Below are 11,922 nucleotides of genomic sequence, written 5' to 3' on the forward strand. Positions count from 1 at the left end.
GACGAATATTACAAAAAAAAAGATATTTTTTTTGCAATAAATATTTTTTTTCAATTTGTAATGGAAAAGATATACATTAAAAAAATGATTTTTCACAACCCTGGTCGTGGTTAACTTTAACCTAAGAAGGAAGGATTTTCATTGTTTTACATTTTCGTTTTTAGAGATTCTACCTAGCTACAATTAACTTTATTAACTTGGCAAATAAAATATGTAACTACTTAAATTTAAATCTTAAAATTTATTTTAGAGAAAAACATCAATCTCGCTTCCATTGATCTATGAATAGAAGCCGTTTAGACTGAAACCTCGAAAATTCACACATTAAGACAGGTCATGAAAATTTAAAAAATAGAACTAATAAAATTAATTTGATTAAAAAACTTTATCATAATGATTAACGATAGAGTATTAGTTGGACATTTAATATGTAGCTTATTGAACAACTTACCCATTTCATAGCTCTTAACTCCATAGTTGTATGTGAGTTCAATAACAAAATGTGAAGCCTCCGGCCCATAGCCAACCATAGTTTTGCTCCAACGATTGTCATAAGGTCTGGAATTCCCCAAAAAAAATCAATTAAAAATCTTAACAATCTTTCCCATTTAGAAATCTTAAAGTTATACTTGTTATTTTGCAACGTGACTTACCCATTACATTGAGCATCGCAGCCCTCTGTGAATTCTTCGTGCCTCAGTACCTGTAATTATAATACAAAGTGGATACTTGGATTAAATTATAATTTATTACATGACGTGGAAATTGGATAATTAAATTCTAGATTTATCTAAAATCCGGTTTTTTTGCAATTGAACAGATAGAATAATAATTCTAATAAATGACCTTCATTCCGAGAATGCTGCGATAAAAGAAAGCATTTTTAGCTCTGTCTCCAACTTTGAAGACATAATGGAGAGCTCGTCCTGTGATTGATGACATGGTAATTTTTAGTTTTTTATTTATTTAGAATCGATTTATTATTTGTTTAGTATTTTTTAAAGATGACTCAATTGGAAGTTCTGAATTCTGACTAAAAAAAAATTATTAGCTAGACACTACACAACATCAACAAGTGAATAGATAAATCGAAATGAAAACGGTTCAAGCAAAATGTGAAAGCTAAATAAATTTTTTGACGTTCGGCTTTTTATTCAACTTTCAAGTAGGTTGTATGTGTGTAGTTGTTGTTGTGTTGAGTTTTTTTTAGATAACACAAATTCACCACTTAACTTTTGGTTCTTAGTGTAGACAAAAGGTTTGTGTATATGGTAGAAATAGTTCTTGCAACAACCCTAATTAATTCATACACAGTGACATCTATAACTTCATGAAAGCAACTTATGTGATATAAAACCGTAGATTTTCAAATTCAAATTTGAAACTGGGAAAGAAAATTTTCGAGAAAATGGAATTTTCTTTCAAATACATACATTGGCGCTATATTTTAATCGTTTTAGTAAAGTTCTAATAGCCTGTTTTCACTAGAGCCCAAATGACCTAATTTCGCAAATTATCTCATTTGGAATGTATAACACTGGTTAACAAAATTGAACTTTTTTTTTGTTGCCGAAACAAAAATATACTTTTCTGAAGGTTTTCGGTGTGCTGAACTCGAATCCGAAGTCAAAAAAAAATGAATCAACTCCCGTTTTTGAAATATTACCGTTAGAAAACGCTGTACTTCGGACCTTATTCTTTTATATAAGGAAAATTGTTTGAGCATATTTAGTAACGGTTTTTATAAGAACTATTTACCACCTTTTTAAATTTGTTTAAATCTTTCCGATTTCTTTTTTACTGCCCGAGATATCCTATGTAAGTTGTTTGGTATTTTTATAAATTTTATAACGTCTATTATCTTCTTTATGATATATGAAGCCAAACCCACTTACTTCAGTTTAAGATATCTCGGGCAATACAAAAGATATTGAAAAGATTTAAACAGGTATCGAAAGATTGAAAACAGTTCTTATAGAAACAGTTACTGAATATGCTCAAACAATTTTCTTTATACAAAAGAATAAAGTCCGAAGAACTCAAAAAACGTTTTTTTGAAGTTATACTTCTTATGGGAGGGTGAGTATGAAAATTTACTTTTTGACAAGAATGTCAAAGGGATTATGACGCGATCACCCTGGGTAGCAGGGCTGTCGTTTCACCTTTAGAGTAGTCAGTACTTTAGTATTTAAAAATGCAGTACGCCGCAGTACGGCAAACATAAAACACACAACACGTTGCAAGTTACATGTTTCATGTGGCAAGTTGCATGTGGCAAGTTGTATGTGGCAAGTTGCATGTGGCAAGTTGCATGGTTGCAAAAAGCTCACATTTCAGCTCAGCTCAAATTTGAGCTAGCTCACTTTTGAGCTAGGTACCATAGCTCAGCTCATTTGAGCTGAGCTGAAAGTGAGCTGAGCTGAAAGTGAGCGCCCCCAACTTCCAACGCCTATATCTCGGAATTTTGAAGAAAATGAAAAAAAATTTTTTGATGCCAAAAGGTAGCGGGGACTCTAACCTACATTTGGGTACAACTCTTATCCCTGTAGGTCCACGCGTTCTCAAACCGGGAGAACTTAAAAGTAAAAAAAAAAAATAGGCACGATTCTGAAAAAATAGGCATGATGTGGCGGTTTAACATGGAAGGCGATTTTTTAAAAATCTGACAATGTGCAAAGCGTAGGCCCATGACACAAGCTATCATTTGGCATCACTCCCAAAAATTGCTCTCAAGCGGTTTAGCTTCTAGGAGCGTTCAAAGATTCGGGGATTTTTCGAAAAAAAATTTTACCCCAACTTTCGAAGGCGATTTTCTCGGGTTTTTGAAAAAAATCGAAAAACCGGATTATACCACTATCGGGTAGCTGAGAATATAAGCTTTCATATGGCACCACTCCCCTGTTTCTAGATCAAAGCGTTCGAACGCCTATATCGCGGAGTTTTGAAAAAAATGAAAAAAAAATTTTTGATGCCAAAAGGTAGCGGGGACTCTAACCTACATTTGGGTACAATTCCCATCCCTGTAGGTCCACGCGTTCTCAAACCGGGAGAACTTAAAAGTAAAAAAAAAAAATAGGCACGATTCTGAAAAAATAGGCATGATGTGGCGGTTTAACATGGAAGGCGATTTTTTAAAAATCTGACAATGTGCAAAGCGTAGGCCCATGACACAAGCTATCATTTGGCATCACTCCCAAAAATTGCTCTCAAGCGGTTTAGCTTCTAGGAACGTTCAAAGATTCGGGGATTTTTCGAAAAAAAATTTTACCCCAACTTTCAAAGGCGATTTTCTCGGGTTTTTGAAAAAAATCGAAAAACCGGATTATACCACTATCGGGTAGCTGAGAATATAAGCTTTCATATGGCACCACTCCCCTGTTTCTAGATCAAAGCGTTCGAACGCCTATATCGCGGAGTTTTGAAAAAAATGAAAAAAAAATGTTTGATGCCAAAAGGTAGCGGGGACTCTAACCTACATTTGGGTACAACTCCCATCCCTGTAGGTCCACGCGTTCTCAAACCGGGAGAACTTAAAAGTAAAAAAAAAAATAGGCACGATTCTGAAAAAATAGGCATGATGTGGCGGTTTAACATGGAAGGCGATTTTTTAAAAATCTGACAATGTGCAAAGCGTAGGCCCATGACACAAGCTATCATTTGGCATCACTCCCAAAAATTGCTCTCAAGCGGTTTAGCTTCTAGGAGCGTTCAAAGATTCGGGGATTTTTCGAAAAAAAAAATTTACCCCAACTTTCAAACGGAATTTTGAAAAAAGTCGAAAAATCGGATTGTACTGGAATTTTTTTTTATGATAAAAAAAGAAATATTTTACTAAAAAAATAGAAATACATTTACTATTAAAAAACCAAGAAAAAAGATCACGAAAAATTATCTGTTTTATTTATAAAAATATCCATGTGTTAAAATAATTCCATTAATAACTAGAACCAAACATCTTAAGCTATGGTGTTTTATAAAAGTTTAAAATATCTTCATATTTCATTATATTTTCCAAATAAAAATCAATGTATCCTCTCACCCATCACAGCTCAGCTCACTTTACCTTAGCTCACCCAACAGCTCAGCTCACCCAACAGCTCAGCTCAACCATCAGCTCAGCTCAAATGAGCTGAGCTATGGTACATAGCTCAAAAGTGAGCTAGCTCAAAATTTGAGCTGAGCTGCGAGCTGAGCTCAGCTCACTTTTGAGCTTTATAGCAACCCTGCAAGTTGCATATTGCTACTACTAGTGCTGAAGCACACACAATCCTCATAAAATTACCATATAGCATATTTTATGCGCAATTTGTTTACTTTCGTTGAGCATATACCGTACGTTCTGAACCGCACAACATGAGTAAATTTCACAGAATAAATTGAAAACTACATGGACGCAAGGAGGATGAAAGAATTAATTTATTGTTCACTTGATAAAAATGTAAAAAAACGAATTGTGGATTAATTAATTTAATAATAGATGTTAAAAATATCAAATGAAATTCATTTACATATACTGAATGAGAAGTATAACTTCAGTCGGGTGTACATGTGTACACACACTCTTTTTTTTTTGAATTTTCTAACCGTAATATCTCAAAAACGGGAGCTGATTAGTTGTTTCTGACTTCGGATTCGAGTTCAGCACACCGAAAACCTTCAGAAAAGTATATTTTTGTTTCGGCAACAAAACCCTTGTAAACCAGTGTAATCTTATAAATAAAAATTAATTTGTAATTCGAACTGACTCTGGGCTCCAGTGAAAACAGACTATAAGGCCGTTTTCGTAAGTTACTAAGTTAAAAAGTAGTCTATTTTTAATTTAGTAACTCACTGAAATGGCTTTACCATTTTACTATTTAAACAAATATATCCGGTTTGTATGAAATTCAGTTTTTGAAGGATCATTTTATGTAAGAAATAAGGCGTTTAAGGGGCCAGTTATAGCGATCAGGGAAACGGGTCAGGAAAATGCTTTTAAACTATTATTGGTGCAATTTCAAGAAAAGATCCCACACTAATCGATAGGAAATCATTTAAGAATAGGTTTTCAAAAACAAAAAAAAAAAATTGAATTCAACAATAAATGCGTTTATTGTTAAATATGAATATTTGTGTTTTCCTGATAGAATAATTGTTCAAATGAAAATATTTTTAGAATGACATAAATTCTTTTAGAGTTCTTCTATCGAAAAGTGTGACATTTGTTCTTTAAAAATTTTCCTGATCCGTTTTCCTGATCGGCCCACAATGGAACGTCTAGTACAAATTTCCGGACATTGGGTGAAAATTTTTTTTTCATTCTTGTAAATATTTTTTGTTTGTTAATCATAGAAAATTGTCGCTTCTCTCATAACCCACAAGTTATTTTTATCAAAATGTTTTGGTTTCCAAGATACAGAGTCTCAAGTGGGGACTATTTCACAAGAAAAAAAAAATGATGTTTTTCTTAGAAATTTTCATACTCTTATATCTGGCTCATTTTTTAAGATATCTTCTTGAAATAAATTTTGTTGATAAGATACTAAAATATATATTTAAGAAAAAAATCTTAAAATTATATTTCTAAATAATTCTAAAACACGTTTTTCTATAACCCTTTTTGAAAATTTCTCTTCAACTTTGAAAAGGCTTGCTTTCTTAGCAATCTAGAATGAAAGCTTAATAGTTTGTGTGTAATATTTTAAAAATTTGGATCCGACCCCGTTTTTTAGAGCACCATCTTTACAAATTTAACCCTTTAGATAGTATTTTTTCCTATCTGTAAAGGGGAGCGTTGGTGTTATTTGGCTAGCTTAAAGTGACATGGGGTAGTTTAAACCAAGAATATAACTACTGAATACATAACGTAGGGCAGATTGAACAAAAAAAAAATAAAGAAAGAGTGAGTAAAAACAATTAATTTTTAAGCTTTTTTTAAGAGTAAAGCATTGTCAGAGCGACTAACGAACTGATATAATTTTTTACGCTTATGTATTTTCTAACAAAATCTGGATAATAAAGTAGCAATCTAAATAAAGTTTAAATTAAAAAAAAAATATATTTCAATTTCTAAAGCCCAGTATCCTGCTGAAGCGAAATGGAAATTTGTATAAAAAAAACAGCAGAACGAAAATTTTTTTATGCTTTTCGTTTCACAGCGCACGAGATTGACAAACGGCATTATTACCTGTACTTGAACAGAGGCGGCGGAAGAGGTGTGCGGAGTGTGCCCCCGCACACGGCCCCGCTCTTGGAGGGGCCCCGCGGGCGCCAAATGAAAATCTCTTTATTTATAACAATCAAACAAAAATAAATAATTGAAATTGGCTTGTTTCCACTCGATAGAAAAAGAAAATTAAACAATTTAAGATTATTGTTTAACTTTTTTTTTCTAAAGTGAAGCACATATTTAGTTTGCAAGCACCTTGGATTATCTAAAATGTTTGCCTTAAGATTCCCAATTCAATTTAAAACATAATGAAATGTATAGGGTAGGGCGAGGAGGTTTTGACACGTTAACGGACATGTTAAAAATTAAGAACTTCCTTTTATAAATAGCCATCTTTTTACATAAAATGCTTTTTATTAAGGTTTAAGCTCATTCAAAAACAAATTTTAGTAAGTAAATTACTAACCATATCAAAGTTTATTGTAAATTAGTAAATGAAGAAAAAGTGATGAAACATCCTACCTTGTAGGAGGTTCCGACTTTTAAGTAGGAGGTTTCATCATGCCATAGGAGGTTCCGTCAGTTCGAAAAATTATTTATCGACGAATCACCAGGAACATAAGAAATTCAAATTAGGGGCCTTTTTGGCTAACCACACAATAGGTGGGGGCCCGTAACATTTATTGGGTTCTAAAAAAAAATAAATGAGGAGTCAGAAAAATTCAATCTCAAGAACTCTAGGTAGTTATGCTCATTTGACGTGCCAAAATTATTTTTTTCCTCCTACGAGTAAATTTTTGTTGCAATAAAATAGTAGTAGCGCTTCAAGTTTGCTTAAGCCATTTGAGAAATTAAAAAAAATATCTTTTTTTAATTTGCTTTTTCATTTGAACGTTTTTTAAAATATTCAAGCTTTTGTAAAAAAAAGGGGCTCCGGTGAAAAAAAAACGCTCCACAAAGTTTTAAATCTTTCTTCATTGGTAAAACGAACCAGAAGTGCACTTATTAAACTTTAAATTGATATAAAAACTGGCCGAAACAAGGTACAAAATGTTGAATACCTAAGGTAAACAAAAATAAAAGTAAACTTACATTGTCTTACAAAGAAAAATAAAGAGCAAAGGGGGCCAAATTTAGTTTTGCTCCGGGACCCTAGCAGCCAGAGGCGGCGCTAGACCAAAATGAGACGTGTGCGAGAGTAAATTTGCGGGGCCCCTAGGAAAATGATTTTGGATTATCATTTTAAAAAAGGATCAAATACACTGAAAATAATAAATTTCGTAAAATTACGAAAATCGTTTCATACACTACATTTTCGTTGGCCCAACGAAACTTTCGTTGGCTCAACGAAAATATGTAATTTTTCGTAATATGAAAACCTTCATCAATTAATGAAAACGTTTCATACACTTTTTCTCCCATTTTAGTGCCAAAAAATCCAATTCAATGAAAAGATTCATCAATTAACGAAAAATTTCATACTCATTTAAAAGAATAAAAATAAGAATTTTTTCCTTACTTTATCAAAGTTTTAATTAAGTAACGAAAAAATTCATTAACTTATGAAATTCAACATTAACTAACGAAAATCTTCATAAGCTTATGAAAATTCTTCATATACTAATGAAATATTACATTGGCTTATGAAAAAATACATCAGTTAACGAAAAAAATCGTGGCCTTACAAAAAAAAAAAAAACGTAGACTTGGGTGCATTTCTGTTTTAACGATTAAAAATTTAATCTTGCTTTATATAGTTCACATTAGGTTTTTGTTTAAAAATCTATGTAAGTTGAGCTGAATATAAAAAATATTTGCGTATTGACCAGGTGTCTCACGATAAGTCGGACTCATCAGTTGACTTAAGTGAGCTCAACCTTGTCAAAACGCCAATTTTTGGTTTGGACTGTAAATTAATAATTTAACAAGTCCAATAAATAAATACTTTAATCTACTAAAAAAAAAATAATTAATACAACGAAAAGTTTCGTTAGCTAACGAATATTTTTTCGTAATTTAATTAAAATATTCATAAAATTTACGAAAAAAATCGTTAGCTTACGAAAGTTTACGTTAATTGATGAAAAAATTTCGTAAAGTGATGTAAAAATTCATTAACTCTCGATCAAAAATTTTTATGAAAAATTTCATTAAAATACGAAAGTTTTCGTTGATTGATGAAGTTCTTCATTAACGTATGAAAGCCATTTCGTTGAGCCAATTAAATTTTTCATCGGCTGAAAATTAATTAAATTTTCGTTGGCTCAACGAATTTTTTCGTTGTATTTACGTAAGGATTTGGTTCAGTGTATTCCGTCCAAGTTCAAGTTCAAAATTGTATTGTTTCATTTCAATGTAGATGAAAAACAAAATGCACGACTCGATCTCACGAACTTTCAAATTGCTTTAATTTTTTTTTTATAAATAAGATTTGTTAAATGTACGTTGATATCGTTCTTCAACGAATTTTTTTTTATCTATACAAAGTATTTTTAAAATCATTAAAATACAAGAAAAAGCTTTGACAAAAGGTGTTATGCAAGTGTTATTAATATAGGATTTAATGACATCTTCTTTCAAAATTAAGAGGTCTGCCGGATCGAAGCTTGGCATTTTACCCTCAAGCCTGTGGGAACCTTAGAAGTGAAAAACGCTCTGGTTTTCAAAAGTAGACATTATTAGCTTTAATTTGAGATTAAATTTGCCTTTTAACCAGTGGCGTAGCTAGCCCTGCGGGGGCCCTGTATCCAAATAATTTTGGGGGCCCCTCCCAATTATATATTATTTTTTTGAAAAAAAAAAAATTAAATAAATCACGTGAGTTTCATGTGAACTAGATTCCACTCGGAAAAATTCAATTTCACTTTTTCAAAAATGACACTGTTGTGAGTTCCGGGCGAAAAGATGTGCACGTTCGACCATTTTCCTTTATTTTCAACTTTTTTTCAGGTAATTTGCGAGGTGTTCGACACTTCAACTTTGGTGCCGAACAAGAAAGAAGTTTAGCGGAAAATGTAAATTCCCTTCGGGTGAAACTCATGATAGCTTTTCAAATTCCGGGCGAACAAATATATTTCGGGTTGAAAACAGTCCACGTGAAACTCACGATAGGGCTGAATATTGAATGTTGGAATTTCTTAGCAATTGTTAACAAACATTTGAAAAAAATAAATGTCCCATTTTCAAAAATTTAATAGTTCATTTTTTTATTCAAAATCGTATTTTGTCAGAATTTTATGTTTAATTTATATTAGAGCTGTATAGTAAATGCTTTTGAAATAAAAACTTCGTTGAAATTGAATTAGTGAGTTGTAGACCAGTGCCAATAATTTTTGAAAAAAAAAAAAAATATTAGCAGCGTATGGAAAATTCAATATCTCAAAAACTTGACACGTTAGAGCCATTCTGATGCTAGATTCAAATTCAAAAGATCAAAAGCCATTAGTATAATTTGGTTTTTATGGACAAATTTTTCTCACCAATAAATGACAGCAATATCACTATGACAATGACAGTAATGTTTTAATGTCATTTAAGGAAATATCGATCTTTCGATCGTTTTTTTTTGTTTTTTTTTCAATTTTTCTCAAATTTTTTTTAACCTATTTATTGTCTAAAACCTATCGTATTTAAAATAAAAACTGTTGTGACCTTTGACAATTTTTCGTATTTTTTTTTCCTGGATTTTAAAGTTTAATTTTTCTACATATTCTTAAAAAATGTTTTCTTCTAAATAACGGAATTCACAACTTTTCAAAAAACAATAATTTTTCGGTACCTTTTTAGATAAAAAATAATCTATTTTTAAAAATTAAACTCAACAAAAATCCGAAAGTTAATATTTTGATAGAAACACGTTTTGTTAAAATCAAAAACTAATAAATCATATTTTTTAATTTGTCATGAAGTTTGTTTAAGCTTTAGTTTCTTATACAGACAGACAGACGAACTTGCGAGATCCACTTTGTACCTGATTTGAGTGTCTTCGAATTGAAGAAAGTGATTAAATGTTTAAGTTGTAGTGGTAGTAGTTGGTTGGACGTTCATAGAAACACAGGGAAAAACTATCGACGCGAAAAAAATAAAGGCGTGTACAAAAAATAATTATCATAAATAAAATTATATTTTAAGTTTAAATGTTTTTACACCCGTCTTGTGCTCTGTATCTTTGGGGGCCCCCAAATCCTGGGGGCCCTGTTACATGGATACAGCTGATACAGCGGTAGCTACGCCACTGCTTTTAACTCCATAAGTTCAAAGGGACGCAGCGTACTATATGAGACTTTTTCTTGAATTATTCGTAGGTTTGCGCATATACATACTTTGGGTCGTAAGAATCTATCATTTGTATTAAAATGCTAATGACTTTTATTTTTTATTTTATTGTGAAATAATTCCTTAACTCGTCGACCAACAAATTAAAAAAACAAGACTTTATGAAACTTCCATCGCTTCTAACCTTAAAACCAGCTCTGTTATGAAACTGACAACCTTTGACCCGGAAAACGTATGAATTTGAGAAGAAGATGGCATTACATTTAATTTAACACCAATATCGTCTTTAAGCTCTACCTATGAGATACACCATGCACTTTCTTAAGCCAACAGTGCCTAATGCAGACGGGAAGACCTGTAGTTTTCGTAACTACTAATAGCCCTCTTTCACTTCAAATTTGAAATTTTCTTTAGCTCGATGAGTATATCAAAAAATAAAACCACTTTTTTATTCCACCCTAGCGTACACATCATTTGGGACAGCAACATAAAATTTAATAAAAAAAAAAACATTACCTCAGAGGTCCCAATGAAATAAATTTTTATTTTTTAAAGAAAAATTACATACCTAATATCTTGAGGCCTCAAACAATATTACTTATTGAATAATCTTAGCGATCAACAAATGATAGGTACATCAGGGTGTCTAAAAAAAATGAGAGCGTATACGTACATTTTTGTCCGTTCCCTAGATATCAAAGAGTTCCCAAAATTAAGTCTTGCCCCGGAGCGGAGGCCCCGACAACTCAACGTACGCCCCTGAGGAAAAAGAAGATATTATGTACATTAGTAAAACCATGGAAAATATGTTATTTGTCTCTTTTGATGAACAGTTTGTTTGTCATTTATCATTTATTACTCAAAATATATGTATACGCAAACGCTACACAGCGCTACACAACGCTTCACAACGCACCATAACGTGAAACAACGCGATACAAAGCGAACAACAAAATTAAAACACCACACCCAGGAACAGAGGACTACTAGACAAAAATAAAAACATAATTAAATTAAACATTTAAATATTTCTATTGGGGGAGGGGTCATATTTTCCTATAAAAAGGGCTACACCACACATAAATTATTCAGTCTGTCCGTGGTCGTCGACCAGTGCACATCGGTAAGCAGCTCCTGGGGATCGGTAAGTGATCGCATGTCTCATGAGACATGTAGCATGTTGCATATTTCATGTTGCAAGTTGCATGTTACATGTTACATGTTGCATGTTGAATGTTACATGTTGCATGTTGTATGTTTCATGACGCATGTTGCGTGACACAACGCGACACGACGCGACACAACGCGACACAACGCGACACGACGCGACACAACGCGACACGACACGACACGACGCGACGCGACACGATACAACGCGACACAACGCGACACGACGCGACACAACGCGACACAACGCGACACAACGCGACACAACGCGACACAACGCGACACAACGCGACACGACGCGACACGACGCTACACAACGCGACACGACGCGA

General features: G+C 32.7%; 1 protein-coding gene across 1 annotated transcript in view; it reads right to left on the minus strand.

Moving 5' to 3' along the window:
- Nucleotides 1-1,093, minus strand: part of LOC129910162 (glyoxalase domain-containing protein 4) — a 29,444-nt gene extending 28,351 nt beyond the window's left edge. The window contains exons 1-3 of the mRNA XM_055987436.1: nucleotides 847-1,093; nucleotides 654-703; nucleotides 452-558 (exon numbers count right to left, since the gene is read on the minus strand). Of these exons, the coding sequence (XP_055843411.1) occupies nucleotides 452-558; nucleotides 654-703; nucleotides 847-942 (253 nt within the window). The 5' untranslated portion in view covers nucleotides 943-1,093. The remainder of the gene's footprint in view (nucleotides 1-451; nucleotides 559-653; nucleotides 704-846) is intronic.
- Nucleotides 1,094-11,922: the final 10,829 nt, after the last annotated feature.

This window comes from Episyrphus balteatus, chromosome 2 (genome assembly GCF_945859705.1).
Source record: "Episyrphus balteatus chromosome 2, idEpiBalt1.1, whole genome shotgun sequence".
NCBI lineage: Eukaryota > Metazoa > Arthropoda > Insecta > Diptera > Syrphidae > Episyrphus > Episyrphus balteatus.